This window comes from Bos indicus, chromosome 2 (assembly GCF_029378745.1).
Source record: "Bos indicus isolate NIAB-ARS_2022 breed Sahiwal x Tharparkar chromosome 2, NIAB-ARS_B.indTharparkar_mat_pri_1.0, whole genome shotgun sequence".
NCBI lineage: Eukaryota > Metazoa > Chordata > Mammalia > Artiodactyla > Bovidae > Bos > Bos indicus.
The window spans coordinates 111,899,027-111,926,764 of record NC_091761.1 but is presented as its reverse complement, the minus strand read 5'-3'; the positions used below and the strand labels follow the sequence as shown (position 1 = coordinate 111,926,764).

The following is a 27,738-nucleotide window of genomic DNA, read 5'->3' as shown; positions in this document are numbered from 1 at the left end:
TTCACTTTCATGAATTGGAGAAGGAAATGGCAACCCACTCCAGTGTTCTTGCCTGGAAAATCCCAGGGACGGGAGAACCTGGTGGGCTACTGTCTATGGGGTCACACAGAGTCGAACACGACTGAAGCGACTTAGCAGCAGAGTACTCTGGGCAGATGCCACCACACCAGGGGTGGAAGCCATCAGGACAAGGAGGCAGTGAGCTTGTTGAGAATTTCCAGGTTTGAAACTGTAATCTTGGGGGTTTTAGTAAATGAGTTGCCTTAAGGTAGGAAAGACCCATTGCCTCTTGCCCACCTTTTGACCTTCTCTCACTTAACTCCAGCCACAGAGGTTTTCTTTGAGATCTTTGAGAAGGACAATCCTTTTTTTTCCCCCTTCTTTTCTTCAGTGCACTGACATCTCACCTCCACATCTCATGTCACCTCCCTGGGGGAAGCCTTCCCAGGTGCCCCAGCTAAATAACTGTAGCTTCCCCTGTTCCTGTCCAGCAACCTGTACTCATCTTCTTGGTAATGTTCTCACCTACTTAGTATTCATTACTTTGTAATGATTTATTTACTTGTTTATTATTTGTTGAGCCAAAAGAGATTATAAGCTTCCGAAGAAAGTATCTTGCTGGTTCCCAGCTGGATCCCCTAGTCTCCTTGTGTAGGGCTCTGATTAATGTGGCTTCAACAATGCATGGACGTGGCTTGCTGTTTTTCAGTTGCTAAGCCACGTCTGACTCTTTGCAAACCCATGAACTGAAGCACACCCAGCTTTCCTGTCCTTCACTACCTCCTGGAGTTTGCTCAAACTCATATCCACTAAGACAGTGATGCCATCCAACCATCTCATCCTCTGTTGCCCCTTCTCTTCCTGCCCCGAATCTTTCCCAGCATCAGAGTCTTTTCCAATGACTTGGCTCTTCACACCAGATAGCTAAAGCATTGGAGCTTCAGCATGAGTTCTTCATGAATATACAGAGTTGATTTCCTTTAGGGTAAACTGTTTGATCTCCTTGCTGTCCAAGAGATTCCCAAGAGTCTTCTCCAGCACCACAGTTTGAAAGCATCAATTCTTTAGTGCTCAGCCTTCTTTAAGGTCCAACTCTCATATCCCTATATGGCTGCTGGAAAAATCATAGGTTTGACTGTGGGACCTTTGTTGGCAAAGCAATGTCTCTGCTTTTTAATACGATGTCAAGGTTTGTCATAGCTTTTCTTCCAAGGAGCAAGCGCATGAGGGATATGGAGCTTATATCTCCAGGTCACCTGGGCTGGATCACACCGTACAAGGCAGATCTGAGGATTTTTACCAGTTTTGATTTCCAGAAACCACTCAGGCAAAGGTTCTTAACCTTTTCAGGGTCACAGATCTCTTTAGGTATTTGGTAAAACCAACCGACTCAACCAAAAGAACATAAAAATGCACTCAAAAACACGACGTACAACTTAGGGTTTGGAGACTTCTAACGCCCCAGGTGGCAACTCCAGGCTTAAGAAAAACCAAGGGGAGAAGAAGAAAGATTAGGAAGTCCACGCCGGAGTCTTAGGAGAAAGTTCTTAAAATCGGGTCTGCTTAAAATGACCTATGTTCTTGGATTGTACACACACATACACACACATACGAAGAAAAAAAACAACTCGGTGGCAAGAGATCGCTTCTGGTTCCGGTCTACCAAATGCTTCCTCCCTTACGTGGTTCAGGAGAAGACAACCAGTGACACTTCCCGCCGCAAGTGTCTGGGGAAATCTCTTAGCCAGGTCTGATCAACGTTTGCGGAATGAATGAAATCACATTCACGGCGCGGGTGAATCAGAAGAGTAGTTTCTTCGCGCTCCCCGCGCAGGGCTCCTCAGTGCGGAACCTGCAGAGCCCTTGGTGCTCCGCGCACCGCAGGTCGGGCCGGATGCCGAGGTCTGCGCGCAGGTGTATTCGCACCTAGGGCCGCCCGCGCGGCGCGGAGCGGGGCGGAGCCAGCTGAGGCGGGGCGGGGCCATCGGAGGCGGGGCGGGGCCATCGGAGGCGAGGTGGGGCGGGAGGAGAGAGGAGAAAGAAGGGAGTCGGGAAACTGGGAGGAGAGGGGAGGAGAAAGGAGGGTGAGAAGTGATGAGGAAAGGGGAAGAGCAGGAGGAGGGAGAGGACGAGGGGAAGGAGGGAGGTGCGGCGGGTTGGGGGAGGAAGTGCGGTAGGGAGGGAGCAGGAGGAGCGGGAGGGGAGGGAGAGCTGCGGCGGGGGGCGGAGTCTGCAAACTTTCGCTTCGAGGGCATTGTGGGAAGCAGCCATGGTCTGATGTGGGCGCCTCACCTGTCAGCCGCGCCGGCTCCAGCGCTCGCGTCTCGCCCTCGCGTCCCCCGCGCTCGTCCCTCGCCGGCCGGGGACGGCGGCGGCCCGGCCACCATGGTGAGTGCGGGAGAGCTGGGCGGCGGCGCGGACCCCAGCGGGTGTGTGCGGGCGCCCTCCCCAAGCACCTGCCGCGCCGGGCCGGGCTAAGGGAGCAGCCCGGTCGCGCCGCGCGGTCCCCCACCCCGCCATCCCGACCCCGGCCCGGGACACCAGGGACTCCAGCTCGGGTCCCTCGCGGCCACGGGGCGCCGCTGCTTCATTCATTCGACCGTTTTTGCTGAGCGCTTAGTCTGTGCCAGGCGCGGTGCCAGGCGGCGGAGACGTCGTGGGGACCCGGTGGAGCCCTGGCTGTTGGCGGCTTATCTTCTAGGAGGAGGATGTGGAAGGAGGGAGATGAGTAATAGACCAGTAAAATCGAGATAACTTCCGAGAGTAAGTGCTGTGAAGTCTCAAGTACAACCGGATGCAGGGATGGAGAGGCAGCTATAAAAGAGGGGCAGGAAGCGAAGGCCTCCTTGAGGAGGTGACATCTGAGCTGTTGGAAGTCCTAGGGGGGCATTGCAGGTAGTGGGAGCAGAGAGAGCAAAGGCCAGAGAGGAGGAACCCTTGCTTCTAGTGGGACAGGTAGTCAGGTACCAGATAAGACATCCTCATAAGCCCAGTTAAAGAGTTTGGATTTTATTCCAACCGAGTGGAAGGGGACCAGTGATCCAGGTGAGAGACCTGGTTGCAGTTGATGGAAGCAATAGCTTCAAGCACCTCTCGATCTTGCCTTCTGTCAGGGTAGGTTTTTTTTTTTTTTTTTTGAGTATGCAGTGGCCTGAACAGCACTGAGTTCCACTTCCCCAGGTGAGCTCACTTCCCAAATCAAAGGAGGAACAAAAGTGATCACACTCTGCACTTGAGTACCCGCTGCAGGCGGAGCAGGAAGGCCCCGAGGGTTACAAAAGTTGATGGACAAGGAGGGCAGCGGAGTGCTGAGCTCCTGGTCCAGAAGATCACAGATGGTGGTTCCTAGGTTTGGCTGCATAGACTGGAGGTGCTATTGTTGTTTGTTGAGGGTTCCTTGTAAATACAGCATGGTGCAAAAAGGAACCTGTAAATAATGGAGCAACTCTCCTGGCTTGCTCAGGTTTCCCAAGGAACACAGTGACGTATGTGCAGCACACTGCATCGTTTGCCTCATGAAGAATGGAATGAGGCCCTGGAGTTTGTGATCTGCAAAAATCTTCCATCCAGAAAGCTGGTACAAGTTCTGGACAACACTTGCAGTGGAGTTTTATTTTTTCTTGCTGGTGTCAATGATGAGTTGATCAAAAATGTGCAGTTTCCCTAGTTTTTCATCAGACCTTGCCCAATGGGAGATATTGATGTTTTTGAGTGCTTGTGATAACCAACTCTACCTTCTACCTTCGTGATCTCAGTTAGTTCTTGCAACAAGCAACCAAATGAAAGTATTATGCTCTTTGCATTTTACCTGCTCTGGCCTGTCCCAGCAACATGGCCTTGGATCATGCCTTGACCTCTCTATGCCAGTTTGCTCATTTATAAAGTAGAGATAATAACTGATCCTAACTCATAAGGCAGTGGTTCTCAAAGTTTGGTCTGGGTACACTTAGGAGTCCCCAAGGTTTTTTAGAGTCCAGAAGGCCAAAACTCTTTTCATAATAACACAAAGGTATTATTTACCTTTTACACATTCATTCCTACATGAGTATACATGATGTTTTCTCAAGGTTAATCTGACCTGGGAGAGTGCAGCAGAGTGAATGCAAAAGCAGTAGGCCAGTCCAGCTGTCTTCTGTTGAGCCAGACTTTAAGGAAATTTGCCAAAATGTAAAACAATGCCAATCTCCCCCTTTTTTTTCCTTTGGAAAATATTGTTACTGTTCATATAAGAGTTTCTGTTAATGTGTAACAGGTTGATTATAGTTTTTAAGTGAATTAATAAGTATCTAAATTTTTTCTGTGCTTAAATTCACAATACAGTAAACATCAATACAACTTAAACAAAAAGTCTTTGGGGCTGAATTTTAAAAAATATATATGCATGTTTTGCTTTGTTGTTTCATTTAATTAATACCTTATTTTTATTATTTGGGGCTGAGTTTTTAAGAGTGAAAAGAGTCCCAGGCAGGTTCTGTGCGTGAATGCAAGTGAAAGCTGGTAGACCAGCTTTGCCCATTGTAAGTGCTCAGTGACTGTCACTTCTATCTTTTATTACTGTCATGTGGCAGAGAAGCATAAGTGGCCCTCCCCTTTGCCCAGCATCTCTAGGCTTTTTAGTGAGGATCGCTTTGTTTTTCTTCTGCTTCGTTCCTGACTCTTGCTGCTAGGAAACTGGAAGATGCCCACATCATCCCACTGGTACCTACACACAGAAAATGGTCCTTGGTTCCACTGGGCCAGTGATCTAGATTTCAAGGGCAGAAGTTTCGCACACTTTGCATCTAGGGGCAGTGCTTATAGGTGGGTAGTTCTGTTTGCATCAGCTTTGTACTTCTGCACCCTACCTTTGTTTTAGAAATCTCTATCTTGGGAAATAAAGCTAGGGTTATTGTGTTTTCAGAGATCCCCACTGGCTGTGAGCCCAGTGCACTTAAACACTTAACTGGGGAGAATTTACTATTGCATGGCTGCCAGTGTTGATGGAAGAAGGAGGATTTTAAAACTTTGCTGCTTTATGTATTTGTTTTCCCTTGGACAGAGGAGCCTGATGGGCTATCGTCCATGGGGTCACAAAGAGTTGGACATGACTTAGACCACCACCATCACCAAGCAGATATCAGTGAGGATTTACAGGGTGAAGTTTGAAAGGCTTTGGGAACACCCTTAATAAAAATGCATGTGGACTTTGTTTTATGTAGTCATCATGCTTCTGAAAAGTTGAGGTGACTTTTAACATCACATTGTGAACAAAATTGGGAAATTACCCATTGAAAGAATCTCGTGGTGACCCTTTCTGAAACATCAGTAAGCACCTTCTTGTGTTGCAGTTCCAATTCTCATAATATATGTTATTATCTAAAGTAAAATAGACTTATGTTAAAAAAAAAGTCAAGGATTTTTTTATGTGATTTTGTTCTTGACTTGAGAGAGAGACCTTCCCAAACTGAACTGTAAAGTTATTCCTTTATCAGAATTCATGTTTGAATCAGCATAAGTCCTTCCTTTTCCTAAATAGGGTAATTCCAAGCTTCCATGTGCATCATAATCTCGTTGTATTACAGAGAAATGGGAACAGTGAAAAGGAGTTGCCAAGAGTAAGGGTGGAGATATCTAACTCTGAACCTGGAGACCCTGCTGTGAGTCCCCCTCCCTACCCGATGTATCATTTTTATTGTCTCAGGTTTAAATAAATTGTAACTAGCATGTATTGTTGTTTTGGTTGGTGGTACATATCTACAATGGAATATTTCTCAGCCACTAAAAGGAATGAAATTACATCATTTCATTCCTTTGGCATGGACCAAAGGCATATACATTCCATGGAATTCTCCAGGCCAGAATACTGGAGTGGGTAGCCTTTCCCTTCTCCAGGAGATCTTCCCAACCCAGGGATTGAACCCAGGTCTCCTGCATTGCAGGCAGATTCTTTAACAGCTGAGCCACAAGGGAAGCCCAAGAATACTGGAGTGGGTAGCCTGTCCCTTCTCCAGGGGATCTTCCCAACCCAGGAATTGAACTGAGGTCTCCTGCATTGCAGGCGGATTCTTTACCAACTGACCGATGACGGAAGCCATAGCTTTACAACACTGTAAAGCAACTATCAGTTTAGTTCAGTTGCTCAGTCGTATCCTACTCTTTGTGACCTTGTAGACTGCAGCATGCCAGGCTTCCCTGTCCATCACCAACTCCCAGAGCTTGCTCAAACTCATGTCTATCGAGTTGGCGATGCCATCCAACCATCTCATCCTCTGTCATCTCCTTCTCCTCCTGCCTTCAGTCTTTCCCAGCATCAGGGTCTTTTCCAAGGAGTCAGGTCTTTGCATCAGGTGGCCAAAGTATTGGAGTTTCAGCTTCAGCATCAGTCCTTCCAGTGAATATTCAGGACTGATTTCCTTTAGGATTGACTGGTTGGATCTCCTTGCAGTCCAAGGGACTCTCAAGAGTCTTCTCCAACACCACAGTTCAAAAGCATTCTTCAGTGCTCAGCTTTCTTTATAGTCCAACTCTCACATCCATACATGACTACTGGAAAAACCATAGCTTTGACTAGACGGACCTTTGTCAGCAAAGTAATGTCTCTGCATTTTAATATACTCGCTAGGTTTGTCATACCTTTTCTTCCAAGGAGCAAGCACCTTCTAATTTCATGGCTGCAGTCACCATCTGCAGTGATTTTGGAGCCCAAGAAAATAAAGTCTCTCACTGTTTCCATTGTTTCCCCATCTGTTTGCCCTGAAGTGATGGGACCAGATGCCATGATCTTTGTTTTTTGAATGTTGAGTTATAAACCAACTTTTTCACTTTCCTCTTTCACTTGCATCAAGAGGCTCTTTAGTTTTTCTTCACTTTCTGCCATAAGAATGGTGTTATCTGCGTATCTGAGGTTATTGATATTTCTCCCAGCAATCTTGATTCTAGCCTGTGCTTCCTCCAGCCTGGCATTTCTCAAGATGTACTCTGAATATAAGTTAAATAAACAGGGTGACAATATACAGCCTTGATGTACTCCTTTCCTGATTTGGAACCACTCTATTGTTCCATGTCAGGTTCTAACTGTTGCTTCTTGACCTGCATACAGATTTCTCAGGAGGCAGGTCAGGTGGTCTCGTATTCCCATCTCTTGAAGAATTTTCCACAGTTTGTTGTGATCCACACAGTCAAAGGTTTTGGCGTAGTCAATAAAGCAGAGGTAGATGTTTTTCTGATATTCTCTTGCTTTTTCTATGATCCAGCAGATGTTGGCAATTTGATCTCTGGTTCCGCTGCCTTTTCTAAATCCAGCTTGAATATCTGGAAGTTCAGGGTTCATATACTTTTGAAGCCTGGCTTGGAGAATTTTGAGCATTACTTTGCCAGCATGTGAGATGAGTGCAATTGTGCGGTAGCTTGAGCATTCTTTGGCGTTGCCTTTCTTTGGGATTGGAGTGAAAATTGACCTTTTCCAGTCCTGTGGCCACTGCTGAGTTTTCCAAATTTGCTGGCATATTGAATGCAGCACTTTCACAGCATCATCTTTTAGGATTTGTAATAGCTTAACTGGAATTCCATCACCTCCAGTAGCTTTGTTTGTAGTGATGCTTCCTAAGGCCCACTTGACTTCACATTCTAGAATGTCTGGCTCTAGGTGAGTGATCACACCATTGTGGTTATCTGGGTATGAAGATCTTTTTTGTGTAGTTCTTCTGTGGATTCTTGCCACCTTTTCTTAATATCTTCTGCTTCTGCTAGGTCCATACAAAAAAAAAAGCAAAAAGCAAAAAAAAAAAAAAAGCTTTTTACATCTAAAGAAAATTCCAATTTGAGGGTGAGGAAGCCTCTTAACAGTAATGACCACACTCCTCTGAGTGTGATCTGACTGCTGGCTAGTACCTACTGTGGGTAGAGGGCTTGGGAATAGACACTCTGTGATGTTCTGTTCTCCCAAGAGGGTTCATCTACAATAGGCCCTTCTCATGTGTCTCCCAGCAACACCAATGAGACTTGTATTTACCCCTCACTGGGATCGTTACTTCTGAATTCCCATGACTGGTTTTGTGACAAATACTGTCAACAGCTTACAATTTTTGTGTGGTATTTTATTAAAAACAGAGGGAAGGAAATGGTCAGCTGATTGTGTATTTGCCGCAAATACACAGCTGCTTTTAACATCTGTCCTTTCAGGTTCCATGAATTATTTTATTACAGATTAAGACATAAGGATAAAATAACCCCTAACACAAGTAAAGAAACCTCCTGTGGAAACTTCCCTGGCGGTCCAGTGGTTATAACCCTGTGCTCCCTGTGCTGGGGAAATAGGTTCAATATCTGGTTGGGTAACTAAGATCCTACATGGAAATAAAAAAAAAAAAAGAATCCTCCTGAGTCCTCAAAGATTAGCATTCCTTGACATCTCTATAAATCGTTCCTTCAATTTTATTTTCTTGTTACTACGCAGAGATTCTCCCAGTGAGCTGAGGCTTCCCTGAGGTTCCTTCTTTCCTGGAGTCTATCTTTGCGTCTCTGACAGTCTCCCTTTCTGGTGTATCTAGTTTTACTCTGATGAAATTCTTTCCCCAGGAGAAATTCCCTTTCCACGGTGTGAAGCCCCCAAATCCTGTGATGTTAAAGAATGCACACAGAGATCAGAGGCAGACGCCCCTAAAATCCTCTCTGAAGTGTACTGAGCTGTCTTGCCAGCATTCTGAGTAGCTAGAGAAAATGAACTTCTTGCTAACATGGAATAACTTAAGAATTTTAACAGTGGAAAGGGGGTACTGAAAATTGTTTCGATTAGAAATGAAATGCGGCTGACCATTATGAGGAAGCTGGCCTTCAAAAAATCTCCCACAAAGTCCAAAGTCTGAAAACTTCCCAACAGGAAGAACTGGGTTCTAGCTCTCTCTAAATGGTTTTTGAAAACTGCCTGGGGAAAAAGAATATGACCACTCATGAGTCCCTCAGTGTGATAGAGTATAGACCTATATTATATTCAGTCGAGAACACAGGCGTGTGGGATTCTGTGTTTTATGTCCTTGTATCTTCTCTAGCAGGGCTTCTGGGCTGGTAAGAATGGTGGGTGTGTGGCAAGTTTCAGTGGCCAGTGAGATGCTCCAGGAGTCTTCCTTCCATGCTGGGCCTATTGAGGAGGAACTAAAGTCACATGTGGTCTGCAAACTGTGGTGCGTCTGCCCTTTGTATAACCACCCTTGTCAAGGGGGGGACTTCTAGAGATAAAAACAATCCATCCAGCTCATTGTAGATTAAAAGTTTTTTTTTTTGCATTAAAACATCAATGTATTTGGGTCCAAGATACAAAATTCACATAAACTTTAAAAATAAAACCCTAAGAGATAGCTTGTTTCTGACTAGTTTGTTGTTGTTCAGTCACTAAGTCATGTCTGACTCCTTACAACCTCATGAACTGCAGCTTGCTAGGCTACCCTGTCGTTCACTATCTCCTGGAGTTTGCTCAAACTCATGTCTGCTGAGTTGATGGTGTTATCTAAGGATTTCATTCTCTGCTTCCCCCTTCTCCTCCTCTCCTTAGTCTTTCCCAGAATCAGGATCTTTTCCAATGATGAGTCAGCTCTTTGCATCAGGTGGCCAGAGTATTGAAGCTTCAGTTGCTTAAGGCTAACCCTCCAGGTATCACACACCTACCTGCCTTTTCTGCTATTACAGTTATTTGGGAAGAGAAATTTGAGACAGTGTTCTAAGGCAGATGTCTGAAACATCTTTTCTGTAAAGGGCCAGACTGTAAGTATTTCAGGCTTTCTGGGCCCTATATAGTCTCTGTCCCTATTACCCAGCCCTTCTGTTGCAGAGTGAAAGCAGCCATGGACAAGAGGCAAATGGCTTTGATTGTGTTTTAATAAAGCTTTATTTACCAAAGCAGGTGGGAGAGCCAGAATTGGCCTGGAGGCTGTGGTTTGATCTGTAGACTCATGTCCTACCTCAGGTTCCATTAATTCACTCATGTGTGTAGTTTCCCTTTGTGGGACTGCACTGCAAGACGTGCAGAACTTCCCCAACCAGGGATTGAACTCGTGTACTCTGCCTTGGAAGCACAGAGTCTTAATTACTGGACCACCAAGAAAGTTCATTCATGTGTATATTTGACAAATATATTGAACACCTGCCCTACGACAAGCAATGTTTCAGGCAGGACTAGCTATGTAATTTTTGGTGTGTGTGTGCGTGCCAATTCACTCATTCTTGTCTGACTCTTTGTGGCCCTTTGGTCTGTAGCCCACCAGATTCCTCTGTCCTTGGGGATTCTCCATGCCAGAATACTGGAGTGGGTTGCCATGCTCTCCGCCAAGGGATCTTCCTGACCCAGGGATCGAACCTGCATCTCATGTCTCCTGCTTTGGCAGGCAGGTTCTTTACTACTGGCGCCACTTGGGAAGCCCATAATTTGTGGCACTCAGTGAAAAATGAAAATGTGGGAGCCCTTGTTCAGAATTTATTGGAAATTTCAAGATGATGTCTACAGAGCATTAAATCAAGGATGGTGCCTTTGTGAACCTATGGCCCCAGTGTCCACAGAAACCAGCCCTGGATCTGGGCCACAGAAGTTCTATTGAATAACCCGGAAACTCTCCTGGAGGCCACTTTCTGGGTAGGGTGGTGGGTGAGGGGAGTTCTGTAAGCTTTTTTAATATGTATTTTATATCAAGCACACAGAAGAGAGTTATACTCCCAAAGCATTTGTTCGTCATCATCTCATTTTTACTTCGTGAAAGTTGTAGGTGTTTCCCAGGCAGGTGGCGCAGGGACCCTAGCAGTGTTGGTTTTGGTGGCTCCGTCACATCCTGCCACCCTGTCCCTTCTTGTCCTGAGGTGGTGGGGCCGTTCGTCCAGCTGCCTCACACTGCGCTTGGTCACTTCCTGTACACGTTCCGGCTGGATGGAGAGTTCAGGGCCGTATCTGTGCCCCCGCATCTGCTGTAGATTAAATCCTCAGGTTAGTGCTTCTGCTACTGATGTCACGTTTGCATGCCCGTGGAGCCCTGGGCGCAGGATGCCATGTCTTCTCTAGCCCCTCCCAGTTCTGCCTGATTGTTAGGTATAGTGTCACTTGTCAGCTTAGATCCTGTACATTATTTCCCCATTTGTGTGAAATCAGGACACACATATGCCTACATACAAATAGCAAACTTCCAGAAGAGTATGCTAGAGACACTGATTGTTTTGGGGAAGAACTTTTAGCATCTGGTGTTGAAAAAGATTCCCTTTTTATTGTGTTCTGTTAGATCCTTTAGTTTTTTTATATTTGAATGTAATACCTTTTAAATTATATGAAATGTGACTTCAAAGATATTTCCATTTATATTACTTCTTCAGCAAAACTCTATTTTTCCCCGTGTTTTATAACTTCTTAAGCTTGGGTGTGTCTGGAATTGGGAATAAAGCAGAATAAGTTTCCTTAAAATACACACACATGGACACAGATGCATATACACACACATACATGTACACACACATGCGTGCACACACCCAGACACTTTGTTCTTTTCTCTTTAAGTTGGGCTCTTGGCCAGGCTTCCAGGACCCCTCTTTTTACCTTGCATTTGAAGGAGAATTGAGAATAGCTGAGGGGAAAAAAAGTGATCCAGCTTTCTCACTGAAATGACTCTGAAAGCTTCTGGTAATAAGATAAAATATTTCCAGTCACTTCAGCAGACGGAAGCATTAAAGCACAGATATGTTTGTCTGATGGTCTCGGGTTGGCCTTGGTGGAACGTTCTAGCAAGATTGAGAAGTCTTGTCTCTGAAAGAGTCAGGAAGGATTAGTCAAGGCTGGAACCAGATTCAGATGATCAGGGGATAGTTCAGCCCCCAGTTTTAGTGTCTGCTGCCCATTCACAGCTTCCCTTGGCTTCCTTAAATATCAGGGCAGCAACTTTTCCTTATGCAGGTGAAGCTGCTTTAGGCCTGAAATAGATAAACGTTCAAGTGTCAGAACTTCCTTGGGCTTATATACATGTTGAGCTACACGTTCCTGTGGGGGTGACATGCATACAGCGTTTCAGGAAGGCTGTCTGCATTCAGTTCTGAAGGCAGGTATGGGACATGGGTGTGATGCGATTGGAGGAGAATGTGCTGAGGCACCCAGCCTTGGGCCCGTGTGTGCAGGCTTCGTAATCTGGGTTGCTGTGCTCTTTGCTGTTGTAACTGGGCCCACTTCCTAAATTTCCCTGAAGATTGAGTGAGCCAGTCCAATCCTGGCACACATTCCATCAGTGGTAACCAGGATATTTTTAAAAGAAATAGGAAAAAGCTAAGGAAACACTTAAAAATAGATTGCAGAGACTGGGGAGGTGGGAGAAGGTAAGGGCTGTGCGTGTGCGCGTGCTCAGTCGCTTCAGTCATGTCCAACTCTTTGCGCCCCTGTGGACAGTAGCCTGCCCAGGCCCTCTGTCTGTGGGATTCTCCAGGCAAGACTACTGGCTACTGGAGTGGGTTGCCATACCCTTCTCCAGGGGATCTTCCTGATCCAGGGATTGGACTTGCGTCTGTTATGTCTCCTGCATTGGCAGGCAGGTTCTTTACCACTAGCGCCATCTGGGAACCCTTGAAGGTAAGAGTCACTGTACAATGATATCATATTAAAAATGTGGTTCTAAACTCAGTGTAGGACTTCCCTGGTGGTCCAGTGGTTAAGACTCTGCCTTTCAATGCAAGGGACGAAGGTTCGATTCCTGGTCAGGGAACTAAGCCTGCATGCCACAGCTACTGAGATGGCACTCCACAACCAGAGAGAAGCCCATGTACCACAACTAAGACTCGACACCACCAAAAATAAGTAAATAAAAAACAAACAAACAAAAACTCAGTGTATGTGTCTGAAATAAGTACTTGCCCTCAGTTTCTTTGTAAGAAGACAAGTTCTCGATTCTAAGTGCCCTGAGTATGAGTCCTACCTTTATAAGTGTGTTTGGCCTCAAGGTTTGGATACCTTAAGAATTCAGAAAATCTAGCCTGTGTTGACAATCTTTGCCAAAACTAAAGGGAAAGAGGGAGGCTTGACTGTATAACAAAGCAGGTCTGTCTCTCAGATTGAACCCAAACTTTCAAAAAATATGATGGTTGTACCATCTCTTAAATTTTGTTCACAACTGTCCACATGATTGTCAAGGTAGAAAGGCCCTGGGGACAGACTTTTAATGAGTGCTGAGTAGGCTGCAGCAGGAAGAAAAAAGATGGTCCTTAATAAACGTTTAAGTGGTCATTACCATGCAGGGCGCTGAGTTTAGCATAATGATAGCCTTCTGAACAAAGTTGTTCCTGACCACAAAAAAATTCACATTAAGCAAGATCAAATAAGCATCACTGTGAAATATGAATAGGGTCCCAAGTTGTTAATGTTTCATTCAACTTCAAAGTCATATTGAAAATTGCTTGGACGTTCTCCTCCCTGTTCCTAGGATCTTTTTTCTCCTTGAATGATTTGAAACAGAACCAAAGGCCTGTTTGCCTATCCGAGAGACTTCAGGAGAGAATCTAATTAGGAACATATTGACTGTAAGACAAAATTTAACTACTGATAGGTATTGTTGATAGACGCTAAGTTGATTACTCTGTCAAGAGGAAATGATAAATGAGAAAAGAATACATGAATCACTTTTCAGAGTTTTTTTTTTTTTTTTTCTTCTTTGTCTGTTAATCCTTGTGTTCTTAACTGGGGAGGTTATTAGAAAAGAAAACCCCGCCAGTATCTGTTTCTTGATTCCAAGAAACTTGTGGTGTTGGGAAGAAATTTCTTGCGTGCATAGCAAACCTAGATGAGTATGCTGCTGCTGCTGCTGCTGCTGCTAAGTCGATTCAGTCATGTCTGACTCTGTGCGACCCCAGAGACGGCAGCCCACCAGGCTCCCCTGTCCCTGGGATTCTCCAGGCAAGAACACTGGAGTGGGTTGCCATGTCCTTCTCCGATCCATGAAAGTGAAAAGTGAAAGTGAAGTCACTCAGCCGTGTCCGACTCCCAGTGACCCCATGGACTGCAGCCTACCAGGCCCCTCTGTCCATGGGATTTTCCAGGCAAAAGTACTGGAGTGGGTTGCCATTGCCTTCTCCGAAATGAGTATGGGAATATATAATTAAGCTCTAAAGTATGTCATTCAGATTACATAATTGCTGCAGGAATTCTGTGGAGGAGGACAGGGGAGGGGCTCATGGGAGAGACAGGTGTGGGGCTGAGGCTGGAAAAGCAGGTGACCCTGCCATTAGCTTTTCAGGAAGACTGCATATCTGGTATATATGTGAGTGGGAAAGGGTTAATAAGGAGACAACACAGAAAGGTAGTATTAGGAAATTGAAGTCCTGGAGGAGGGCTTGCTGAAGGTCTGCCACAACAAACTGGTTTCTTATTGATTGTCCCATCTCTAACTCTGCCCTCTAGTCACCCCCGCTAAGAAATTCTTTATCCAGTATTATCAGAATGTATCCAGTATTATCAGAATGACGTTTCTCATGTAGGGACTTTCCAGAAAACGAAAATGGATGAACTTTTTATTTTAGAGTTAAAAAAAATATCTTCCTTAGGTGTTTAAGGAAATGGGTCAAAAGTAGCTTGAGGCTTGTCCAGAGTCAGGAGGAACCTCACTTCACTTAACTGCATGGTTTTGGAGGTGACTTGCCTTCTTAGCAGACAAGAAACAATGTTACTGAAGTTGCAAGTGTGTTGCAAGGGATGTGTGTGTATGTATTAATATTGTGTCTCTGAATAGGCTAGTGTCCTTGTGTATCTCTAAGAAACCATCTGCTGTTACCTTTCTTCATTACTTTAATGAATGTTTTGAAAATGAAAGCTTATTTTCTTTAACTTTTTATTTTGTATTGGAGTATAGCCTATGAACAATGTTGTGATAGTTTCAGATGAACAGAGAAGGGACTCAGCCATACATATACATGTATCCACTCTCCCCCAAACTTCCCTTCCATCCAAGCTGCTGCATAACTTTGATTAGAGTTCCATGTACTATACAGTAGGTCCTTGTTAGTTATTCATTTTAAATATAGCAGCATAAATTTGTCAATCAGCAATATGTGAACCATGAACTTCCTGATGTTCAAGCTGGTTTTAGAAAAGGCAGAGGAACCAGAGATCAAATTGCCAACATCCACTGGATTGTAGAAAAAGCAAGAGAGTTCCAGAAAAACATCTATTTCTGCTTTATTGACTATGCCAAAGCCTTTGACTGTGTGGATCACAATAAACTGTGGAAAATTCTGGAAGAGATGGGAATACCAGACCACCCTACCTGCCTCCTGAGAAATTTGTATGCAGGTCAGGAAGCAACAGTTAGAACTGGATGTGGAACAATAGACTGGTTCCAAATAGGAAAAGGAGTACGTCAAGGCTGTATATTGTCACCCTGCTTATTTAACTTATATGCAGAGTACATCATGAGAAATGCTGGACTGGAAGAAACACAAGCTGGAATCAAGATTGCCGGGAGAAATATCAATAACCTCAGATGTGCAGATGACACCACCATTATGGCAGAAAGTGAAGAGGAACTCAAAAGCCTCTTGATGAAAGTGAAAGTGGAGAGTGAAAAAGTTGGCTTAAAACTCAACATTCAGAAAATGAAGATCATGGCATCTGGTCCCCCCACTTCATGGGAAATAGATGGGGAAACAGTGGAAACAGTGTCAGACTTTATTTTTTTTTGGCTCCAAAATCACTGCAGATGGTGACTGCAGCCATGAAATTAAAAGACGCTTACTCCTTGGAAGGAAAGTTATGAACAACCTAGATAGCATATTCAAAAGCAGAGACATTACTTTGCCAACAAAGGTCTGTCTAATCAAGGCTATGGTTTTTCCAGTGGTCATGTATGGATGTGAGAGTTGGACTGTGAAGAAGGCTGAGCGCTGAAGAATTGATGCTTTTGAACTGTGGTGTTGGAGAAGACTCTTGAGAGTCCCTTGGACTGCAAGGAGATCCAACCAGTCCATTCTAAAGGAGATCAGCCCTGGGATTTCTTTGGAAGGAATGATGCTAAAGCTGAAACTCCAGTACTTTGGCCACCTGATGCGAAGAGTTGACTCATTGGAAAAGACTCTGATACTGGGAGGGATTGGGGGCGAGGAGAGGGGACGACAGAGGATGAGATGGCTGGATGGCATCACTGACTTGATGGACGTGAGTCTGAGTGAACTCCGGGAGTTGGTGATGGACAGGGAGGCCTGGTGTGCTGAGATTCATGGGGTCGCAAAGAGTCGGACACGACTGAGCAACTGATCTGATCTGATCTGAAACTCCCTAACTATCCCTCCCCCCTTCACCCACAACCATAAGTTAGTTCTCTAAGTCTGTGAGTCTCTTTCTGTTTTGTAAGTTCATTTGTATCATTTATTGTTAGATTCCACATATAAGGGATATCATACAATATTTCTCCTTCTCTGACTTAACTTCACTCAGTATGGCAATCTCTAGGGCCATCCATGTTGCTGCAAATGGTATTATTTCATGCTTTTTAATGGCTGAGTAATATTCCATTGTATATACGTACCACATCTTTTTTTCATAGAAGCATTAGGCAAACATCACTAGAAAGACAGAAGAGCGTGGTGCTTCGAAGGACTGTTGGGACTGGAAGATAAGAGACTTTGGTTCCTGTACCCAGCCTTGCGAATAACCATGACCTTTATTTACCAGATTACCTAACTCTTTGGAGACAGTTCTCAGCTGTTACATGAGGTGAGCATGGGCCTGAGAAAGAATCTTAAAAATCCTTTCTGGCTCTCACAGTTTGTATCGAGCTACAAGATAATTGTTTGTCTCCCCAAACCCAGTATACATTATTTTCTGCATGTGTCAGATTCAGAAGCAAGGCTGGCCTTATTCTAAATCGTTGATCCATATGTTCTTATGTTGCTGATGATCAGGATCTGGGCTTGTCTTAAGTGCAGCCCGCAGGTGGGGTTGTCATGTACCATGAAGGTGCAGCAGCTGTACCAACAGAGTTCATGTCACTGTATATGGAGTCATTGCACTGCTGGCCCATCAGTTTATGTGTGTGTTTTAGGAACAGGAGTAAGTGCAGTTTGGGCTTCAATCAAGTCAAGTGTGAAAGAAACACAGCATTATTATTTTGCTATAGGTACATATTTACTGAATACCAACTGTGTCCTATACTTGGAATTGGAGATGATTAAGAGAGAAGAGACAGAAATGATTATGCATCTGATTCCACAGGGAGGGAAAATGTATAAATAAAGCAAGTTGCATGCTACCCTGAAGTATGGATTTCTTTTAAGAATGTTGAAAATAGAGATGTAGTCGGGAAAGGACAAAGTACATGGGGAAGTGTAAATTTTATTGGTGATTCTGAAAAGGTGTTATAGGCTTGGTTTGGTGAAGAGTGTATTTCAGGCATTGGGAAAGAAGGAGGAGCTGGGGTGTGAGAAGGATCCTAATAAGATGTGTTTCAGTTCCTGAAAGCAGATTGGTGTGGCTGCCTGTGGGATTGGGTGTGGGGCACACACACGCACACATACTGAAATCTCCTAGAAACCTACTCCCTTAGAAAAAGTGGACGCATTTGGTGGAGGATGTTGAATGACAGAGAAGATTTGCTTCCTGTCATTTGTCAGGAGGACAATCCAGAAAGGTCTGGCTTTGTTGTTGTTGTTGTTGTTCAGAAAGATTTTAAAGTGAAATATAAAGTTTTATGTTCATTTTCTTTCATATGAGGTAAATTGAACACCGACGCCCATATCTCAGAAAAACTTGAATCTATCTTTTGTAATTTTTTTCACTTCCTCTGTATTGAGATGAACCTCCTGATCATGAGCTTCGTTGTTGGAACAATGTCAAATTGCTGTAATTTTTTTTTTTGAAATATAACTGACATATAATAATATATTAGTTTTAAGTCTATAGCATAATGATTCAGTATATGTATAAACTGTGAAATGATCACTGCAATAAGTCTAGTTAACATCCGTGGTCATTTTTTAAGGAAAAACTATAATAATCATTATATTTTTAGCAAATATTTATAGCATGAATGCTTCCATAATATACTTCCAACTTAGAATTATATTCTGTGCTAGAGTCTTGTGTATGGAAGCTAAAAATTGGGCCTTGAAAGAGTGACCAAAAAAAAAAAAGACACAAATTCTTATGGGGTCACACAGAGTCGGACACGACTGAAGCGACTTAGCAGCAGCAGTAGCAAGATAAGAAAATGGAAATGGAAAAGAACTTTTCTTTACAAAGCATCTTTTTTCTTTCTAATTTTTTTGAGGTATAATAGACCAAAGCACCTTGGGGTGGTATTTTTTTTGTAACATGCTTGAAAGATCTATAATTAAACATCAATTTTATCACCAACTACCATATTTATTTATGGGTGCCAGAGATTTTATAGTTTATTTTGTAGTGATACATTGCTAAAATTAGGTTAGATTTCTGAATTTGAAGTAACTACTTAAAATGTTGGGCAAGGGAAAGAAATGAGAAAATAGAGTGTGCTTTTCTTTCATTGCCTATTTCTCTACCAGGTGATGTAAAGAATGGTTATTTCTTGCAAAAGTGACCCCCAAATATCTTTTGCATCCTCCCCTAAAAAAATTTCATGCTGTTTGGTAGATCTAATGAAAAAAGAAACAAGTGTTCAAAATTGAAGATGTTAAGTCCATCTTCAGCCCTCTCTGCACATGACTAATTGCCATGACCCTAAGATGGGCCAGGCCAGCCCTGGGTGTGGTGTGGTGTTCCCTGAGCTGTGTAGGGAGCTGGAAACCACCAGGTAAAGAACAGGTGTACTCTAGCAATGCATATTTATTTATTAATACTGCCTACCCTTACTCACATCACATTATAAGAATAGAAAAAGGCCCTAAATATAATGAGATTTGAGCAGAAGGCTAGATTCACTATCATTGTAATTAGCCCTGAAATTACTCTGTTGGCAATTAAAATAGATGTAAACTATTTCCCTGTGACTGAATCTGTGACCATTAAATAATGTCTTCAAAGCAGCTGATGGTTTTTAGAGTTTTCTGGGATAAGAATCCTTTCAAAAATCTGCTAAAATTTCTGGACTTTTTCCTTAGAGTGATGCTCATAAATCCAAAATATATTTTTAGGAAGTCTATCAGTACCCCTTTCTCTTCCAGATTATCCCTAGACGTCGGGCATTTCTTGTCAAGCTATAGAGTTCTATGTGAATTCAATACCTAGCTCTGCCATCTATAGCTTGATCACTCCAGGAAAGTCTTCTAAGTGTCAGCAATGTAATTTATTATTATGATTATTATTATTGTCTTCAATGTTGGTACATCACCTTGGTATGTGAATTAATGCATATAAACGTGCCCAGCATTTTGCCTGCCATGCAGTGGGCCATTTTTACCAATAAATAAAATTGTCATGTAGAATACTGCACTCATATTAGTTGGTCAGCAGGTTCGCGTCTCCTTGGAGGAAAGACTCCCAGGTAAGTTAGAAGATGATCAGAAGATTTTGTGGGGATCTTAGGCCTGGAGTAGCAAGAGCTGGAGCACCAGTGCCAGTGTCTCCAGTGTCATCTGACTCATAGCTCTTGCATCTGTCTCCCCTTGAGGTAAAGAAGTCAGCAGCAGACACTCAAAGAGGCCAGATGAGACACCTTTGCTCCTGGAGATGTGTTCACAAATTCTTCCAAGTTGTCTTCTTTTTTTGAGGCCTGTAAACAGGCGCTGCTGTGAAGAGAGCCTTCTTTAGGCAGGCTACTGTAGAGAAGATCCTGGAGCCACGTTCTAGTTGTCATTCCAACCATGTCGTCCTCTGACCATACCACAGTTATGTTGACTGGAACGTGTCTTCTGCAGAGGAGTAATCACGCTGCCTATGGGCTATTTTAATTGCCAAGTTGGGGGATTGCATGTAGTCATTTGTGAGCAGTCTGCAGTACTGTGGATTCTAGTGTCATGCATCTATTTAACAGAGACTCCAAAGACTTGTGCAATGTAACAGCAGTCCTGTCTCCACTGTACATATATGTAGATTGCCTTCAATTGTGTGGATGATGGGAAGACCTTAGGCTCTACAGTCAGGTCTGGGTTGGAATCCCTGTTGTTTACTATCCTTAGCGCTCAGTCGTTAACGTAGGTATTATGGCACGTCTATCCATGGCCTTAGATGAACTCTCACTGTCTGTTCACTGCTGGTGATTATCTCAATGGTGATGGCTTGTGGCTGCTCACATTTCCTGCTTCTCTTAGCAACGCTGCATGTTCATGCCTGGCGTTGCCCAAAAAAGGGCCATTGGATCTGTTGATTTGCTTCTGACAAATGACCAGCGGAAGTAGTTTTTTCAAATGTGTGAGAATGGAAAAAAAATCATCCACTCTCTGTCATGGAGATTTATCATAGAATATATTACTTACAGGGCTTCCCAGGTAGCACTAGTGTTAAAGAACTGCCTGCCAATGCAGGGACACAAAAGACGCAGGTTTGATCCCTGGGTTGGGAAGATCCCCTGGAGGAGGGCACAGCAACCCTCTCCGGTATTCTCACCTGCAGAATCCCGTGGACAGAGGAGTCTGGCGAGCTGCAGTCCATAGGGTCACAAAGAGTCTGACACTACTGAAGCCACTTAGAATGCATGTACACATATTACTTACATCCTAATTTAAGCGATTAACCTAGCTCTTGACAAAGTTCATTGTGGTGATATTATGTTCTATGGAATGTGGAGTAATGTATAGATAAAAATGGTTTATGTACTTGGGTTATTTGCTGTGGAATTTTGAGCATTTTAGATTTTAGTTGACAAGGACCCATTGCCTTAGTTTTTCTTACAAGGTTCAAATGCTAGGTTGGTTTTACAATATATGCAACATTCATCTTAGGTTCATTTCTACCTCAGTCCTTAGGAATTTGAAGTTAGTTCATAAACTAGGAGGGAAAGTGATTATCTGTGAGTCAGACCCTAAAGAATCATTACTTGAATCTGTCTAAAATTTAACCCAGTCTCTTTGTTTCCTTTTGGATTATACCCAAAATCAACCTGGGATGGTTTCTCCAAGAATTAGTTCCTTCAGACTCTTCCTGTCAAAAACAATGTGTCCTATCCTGGAGGCCATGGCTGGAATTTACCAACCAAGGAGAACCAATGACTGTTACAGTGCAAAAGAGTCTCATAAGTTTTGCAGAACTCATGGTTCTAGAAAACCATAGGTTCTGGTTTATAGAACATTGATACTGACTTTCAGAATCAATGGTATTGTTCTAACTCTGTCTATCCTATTGGTAGAATGAATTAAAAGTACAAAACTCTGAGTCAAAAGCCAAATCTCATTCTTTTAAAATAAAGATCAGGTCTGTTATTATTGTCAGCCTGGTATCTCCTCTACAGCCTTAGGACCCTTATAATTTTTTCGTTTAGTGTATGAGCCTCATTTTGATTGAAGTATAACTACATTTGAAACATGAAACTATATATTTTGCAAATGGTGGTTGTTTCCATGATCAGTGAGAATTTTGTTTGTAATATTTGGTAGGGTCATTGGAAAACCAGAGGGTTGCCATGCATGCCCTCCTCCAGGGGATTTCCCTGACCCAGGGACTGAACCTACATCTCCTGCATTGCAAGTGGATTCTTTACCACTAAGCCACCTGGGCTTCCCCCAGTATTTCGTAGTGTCATTGGAAAATCAGCCCTGGCCACATGCCCCTGATTATTGTGGCTAGAGAGAGGCCAGGGATGGTTTAAATGTTACCTTACAAATAGATTCAGTTTCAGAATTAGGTGATGTCTGAGAAGCAGAAAGCCCAGCCTTTTGTTATTTTTGCCTCTTTGTTAGCAAACTCCGTTCTGATGGGTGTGGTCTCTGCTCCTAGGCTGTGGACTAAACAGTGCAGAACAGAAAACGAGTCACAGGGAGCAGCGGCTTCCCATTGTTAATGGACGAAAGAAGGAACAGAGTGTGAGACACTGAGTGATGCCAACCATGTACACCGTGGTCTTGTCTCTGATTTTTCTTTGACTTGCTCAGCACAGTCTTGCTCACAATGAGAGTCACAAAGGGTCAGAGCCTGGGGGACGGAGAGGGCATGAAGCCCAGGCCACTTCCATATTCTAAAGCCACTGGCATGTGACAAAATGAAAGTGTCCAAACAAGGCTATAAATATTGTGGCACTCTTTCAAGCCTTATGCTTAACAAGATAATACATGCAGTGTTCATAAAATGTTGTGCACTTTCACTGTGCCATTTGCAAAGTATTTTAAGAATTTGTAAAAATGTATTGATTCACTGTGTGTGCCAGGATCTTAAACTGGTCGTGGGACACAGGCTTATAGCCATACAAAGAATGTCTCTATCTTTCAGCCTCACTGGGGTTTTTCTGTGGCAGCCTGAGTGATGCGTGATTCTAAACCTGAGATGCTTTGTGGTGTGAGGCCCGCCCCTTCCTTCTCACCCTTTCATCAGTGGAGCTTCCTCTGAGTCTGAGGTTGATGTGTCTATCTTTGCATCCAACACATCGGCACGCGAAGTATCCATATTTTGGAAAATGGCTTGTAGGAATGATGCAGGGACTGTGTCAGAGTGGGCTTAGCCAGGCTATGTACTCCAAACAAGGCTATAGAAGGTAAAAATATTCAGAGTCAGGGATTTGCTGCCAGTCTGCTGGCTTCCAAGCCCAATATCACCTGTAGCTGTGTGACCTTAGACAAGTTTCTTAACCTCTCTTGTCTCTCAGTTACCCCAACTTAGGAAGTAGAAAATACCTTTCTCTGTGTTCATTGTAGAAATTAAATGATGTAAAATACTTAGCACAGGCGTGACCGGCAGAAATGATATTCCAAATTATGCAAAATGGTAATAAATTCCTATTTGTTATATTACCCATTTTTCTTCCCAAGACTTTAGTTTATTTGTTCTCTTGCTCTTGGGCTCAGGCAGGTGATGAAGGCCTGTGAATATACCATGTAGAGATGCTGTGCTCCATCTCTAGGCATCAGTTTAAAAAAACAGGCTTTGGAAGTCATAGAAAAGTCACTCAAGTAAAGCTTCATGGAGTTCTCTGAAGCCTCCAGACTCTCTTTAACCAGAGTTGTTCAGATTTTGCTTTTTACTCTGTAATTAACTTTTATTTAGATTCAAGTTTTCCATGTTTAAGAAAAATCTCTCAGGGCAAGGGAACCAAAATTTACTACACCTCCCTCACAGCAGATAAACAATGGCTAACACATCGACATGCATAAATGGGGAGGACTTTGACCAATGAATGTGGTATCTGTGTTACTCTAATATTTGGTTTCTGAGAAATATGTAAAAAATGCTTTATGACTGCTGATTTGAGAATCATCCTCTGTATCCCATTATTTTAAAGAATGTGTGGTTATCTTTGTCTTGTGTGATAAATGGCTAGTGTCAGATGTTTAGAGGTGAAAAATACCTTAGAAGTTATTGCAGGTCCAATACCCCAGAGATGCTGGCCAACTTGCCAGTCATATAGAACTGGTTTTTGGAGAAAATCTGGACTCAAAACCACATGGTAGGCCACAACACCATATTGCTTTTCCTAAGGTTGTTATTTTACTGCTGCTGCTGCTGCTAACTTGCTTATTTTACTGGGTCAGTAGTAAATAGAGAATATAAACAGTGTGAGACTTTATTTTTTTGGGCTCCAAAATCACTGCACATGGTGACTGCAGCCATGAAATTAAAAGACGCTTACTCCTTGGAAGAAAAGTTATGAACAACCTAGATAGCATATTGAAAAGCAGAGACATTACTTTGCCAACAAAGGTCCGTCTAGTCAAGGCTATGGTTTTTCCAGGGGTCATGTATGGATGTGAGAGTTGGACTGTGAAGAAAGCTGAGTGCTGAAGAATTGATGCTTTTGAACTGTGGTGTTGGAGAAGACTCTTGAGAGTCCCTTGGACTGCAAGGAGATCCAACCAGTCCATTCTGAAGGAGATCAACCCTGGGATTTCTTTGGAGGGGATGATGCTGAAGCTGAAACTCCAGTACTTTGGCCACCTCATGTGAAGAGTTGACTCATTGGAAAAGACTCTGATGCTAGGAGGGATTGGGGGCAGGAGGAGAGGGGACGACAGAGGATGAGATGGCTGGATGGCATCACTGACTCGATGGACGTGAGTCTGAGTGAACTCCGGGAGTTGGTGATGGACAGGGAGGCCTGGCGTGCTGCAATTCATGGGGTCACAAAGAGTCGGACATGACTGAGCGACTGAATTGACTGACTGAACTGAAGCTACTTATACACAGGAGACATGGGTTTGATGCCTGGGTTGGGAAGATCTCTTGGAGGAGAAAATGGCAACCCACTCTAGTAGTCTTGTCTGAAAAATTCCATGGACAGAGGAGCCTGGTGGGCTACAGTTCATGGGGTGCTAAGAGTTGGACATGATTTAGTGACTGAGCACACACATATACAGCTTTATGACACCTGAAAACTACTAGATCATATATTCTTAATTTCTACAGCTTATATTCAAGGGACCCTAAGACATAAACATGATTCTCACATTCCAAATAATCACTAAACTGAAAAGCCCCAGCATTTACAATTGTATATAGATGGAAGTGTTTTTGGATGAGGCCAAAAACAGCTCTAGAGGAAGGTGGACAAAGAGCTTGAATAGACATTTCTCCAAAGAAGATATCCAAATGACCAATAAGCACACTATCACAGTGCTCACAATCACAGTTCATTCAGTTCAGTTCAGTCGCTCAGTCGTGTCCGACTCTTTGCGACCCCATGAATCGCAGCACACCAGGCCTCCCTGTCCATCACCAACTCCGAGAATTCACCTAAACTCATGTCCATTGAGTCAGTGATGCCATCCAGCCATCTTATTCTCTGTCGTCCCCTTCTCCTCCTGCCCCCAATCCCTCCCAGCATCAGAGTCTTTCCCAATGAGTCAACTCTTCGCATGAGATGGCCAAAGTATTGGAGTTTCAGCTTTAGCATCAGTCCTTCCAAAGAACACCCAGGACTGATCTCCTTTAGAATGGACTGGTTGGATCTCCTTGCAGTCCAAGGGACTCTCAAGAGTCTTCTCCAACACCACAGTTCAAAAGCATCAATTCTTCAGCGCTCAGCCTTCTTCACAGTCCAACTTTCACATCCATACATGACCACTGGAAAAACCATAGCCTTGACTAGACGGACCTTTGTTGGCAAAGTAATGTCTCTGCTTTTCAATATGCTATCTAGGTTGGTCATAACTTTCCTTCCAAGGTGTAAGCGTCTTTTAATATTATGGCTGCAATCACCATCTTCAGTGATTTTGGGACCCCAAAAAATAAAGTCTGACACTGTTTCCTCTGTTTCCCCATCTATTTCCCATGAAGTGATGGGACCAGATGCCATGGTCTTCAGTTCAGTTGCTCAGTCGTGTCCGACTCTTTGTGACCCCATGAATCGCAGCACGCCAGGCCTCCCTGTCCATCACCATCTCTCGGAGTTCACTCAAACTCACGTCCATGGAGTCGGTGATGCCATCCAGCCATCTCATCCTCTGTTGTCCCCTTTTCCTCCTGCCCCCAATCCCTCCCAGCATCAGAGTCTTTTCCAATGAGTCAACTCTTCACATGAGGTGGCCAAAGTACTGGAGTTTCAGCTTTAGCATCAGCCATGATCTTAGTTTTATGCAAATCCAAAGCACAATGAGATAGTATTCAATACCCATTAGAATGGCTATTTTTGTTTAATCCAATTACAGATTTTTTTTTTAAGTAGAATCAATGAACAAGTGAAATTGTGTACAATGTAATCCCCAAGGATTTACCCATCAGGAGGCTACAAGAGAGATTCATCCACATCAGATGGGCAATGAAAATTTCTGAACTTGCTGCCCTGTTTTAAAGGGAATTCAAAGGCCAACAAGACTACACAGAAGTTTCTAAAGCTTGCTGAAGGGAGAGTTAGCAGAAGAGGTGGAGTCCCGAAAAGGATAAAAGTTAGAATGACTACTATTTTTTTTTACAATCAGAAAATAAGTATTGGTGAAGATGTGGATAAATTGGAACTCTTGTGTACTGCTTAGAGGAATGTAAAATGATGTGGCTGCTATGAAAATAGTATGATGGTTCCTCAAAATATTAAACATAGAATTACCATATTATTAACCAATTCTGTTTCTGAGTGTGTACCCCAAAGAATTGAAAGCAGAGACTTGAAGAGATATTTGTATACTGTCTTCATAACAACATTATTCACAAATGGCCTAAAGGGGAAAGCAACCCAGGTGTCCATCCGTGGATGAATGGATAAGATGGACTATTTATATGTAGTGGAATGTTATTCAGACTTAAAAAGGAAGGAAATTCTGACATGTTTCAACATGGGTGAACCTTGAAGACATTATGTGAAGTAAAAGAAGCCAGTCACAAAAATTATAGTACTGTGTAATTTCATTTTTAAGAAATACCTAGAGTGGTCAAATCCATAGAGACATAAAGTAGAATGGTGTTTGCTAGGGGTTAGGGAAAGAAAGAGTGAGGAGGTATTGTTTAATGAGTGCAGAATTTCCTTTGCGGAAGATGAAAAAAGTTCTAGAGCTGGATGGTGGTGATGGTTCCACAACATTATGGGTGCCTTTAATAATACTGAACTGTTCACTGAAAAATGGTTACAATGACAATTTTCCATGTGGTTTTTTTACATAAAAGTTTAAAAAAACCTTAACAATGGAGCCAAAATTTAAACCACAGTAAAAAGATAATGTACTTCTGGAAAGAATATTGCAGTCCATGGGTCTGTAAGGGAGGGATCTTAAAGGGTTTTAGGATTTAATTATCACGAGTTTGTACCCATCACTAAGGATTTGTTGAATGTTTCTGTAAAGTATATATATATATATTTTTAATTCAGGACCACATCTTTGCATTTAGGCAAGTAGGCATTACATTACATGATGTGCTGTTTCAAGAAAGGAAAAAAATACTGCTTCTTTGGGTCAGGTGCAAACTTAAGAGTAGTGCATGGGATTGGGGTGGGGTCAGGTATCATTTATTTTTCCCTCTGTCATAAATTAAGCTATTTAACCTAAATATTCACTGCCCCAGCTGCATTTTGCTTTGGTCAAAAGACAACTGTGTTTGTCAACAGCTTAACAGCTTTGTGACTTTGGGCTGAGGCATTTTCTATAAAACTGACTACCTATTAGATTCTGTCCAAAATTTTATCCTGTTTTAGCCTTTTGTGAACTCTCCTGTCTATTACTTTGGGATTTTAAATAAATACACAGATTTTAAAAATATTGCTCTCTGCTCATGATCCATATAGATCTTTTCTAATTTACATAAAAAAAATTCCTCCAAGTTTCATTTTGAATGAACTATAGGAAACCCTGTGGACTCAGTTATTAGCCCTGACTTGAGAAAGGCCATGGTTGAAGATGTAAAGGTCTCCTGATTTTAGAAGGTGTTCTGTTACATCATTCTCAGTATTACTGATAGAAGCATTATTGGGAAAGCTGTTATGCAGCCCTTGATGCTAGAGCTGATGAAGTCAGTTATTCACTCATTCTGCACCTAGTGGACATGGCTGCTGTTCTGTGACTTGAAGGAAACATGGGAAAAATTCTAAGGAGAACAGAAAGGGACGGATGATGACAAAGGCTTGGATCCTCATACTGAATTTAGTGGCTTGTAAATTAAAACTTAAGTTCTTCCAGGAAAACAAAAAAGTAAGATGGCTACCTCTAGTAATGGCTTTAAGAAAACCCTTAAATTTCATCCTCACCTACAGCTTCAAGGGTCCTTAGGTAGAGGCTTGT

General features: G+C 43.0%; 1 protein-coding gene across 1 annotated transcript in view; it reads left to right on the top strand.

The window, feature by feature from the left end:
- The first annotated feature begins 2,205 nt into the window (after nucleotides 1-2,205).
- Nucleotides 2,206-27,738, top strand: part of AP1S3 (adaptor related protein complex 1 subunit sigma 3) — a 66,920-nt gene continuing 41,387 nt past the window's right edge. The window contains exon 1 of the mRNA XM_070773094.1: nucleotides 2,206-2,388. Coding sequence (XP_070629195.1) covers nucleotides 2,278-2,388 — 111 coding nt within the window. The 5' untranslated portion in view covers nucleotides 2,206-2,277. The remainder of the gene's footprint in view (nucleotides 2,389-27,738) is intronic.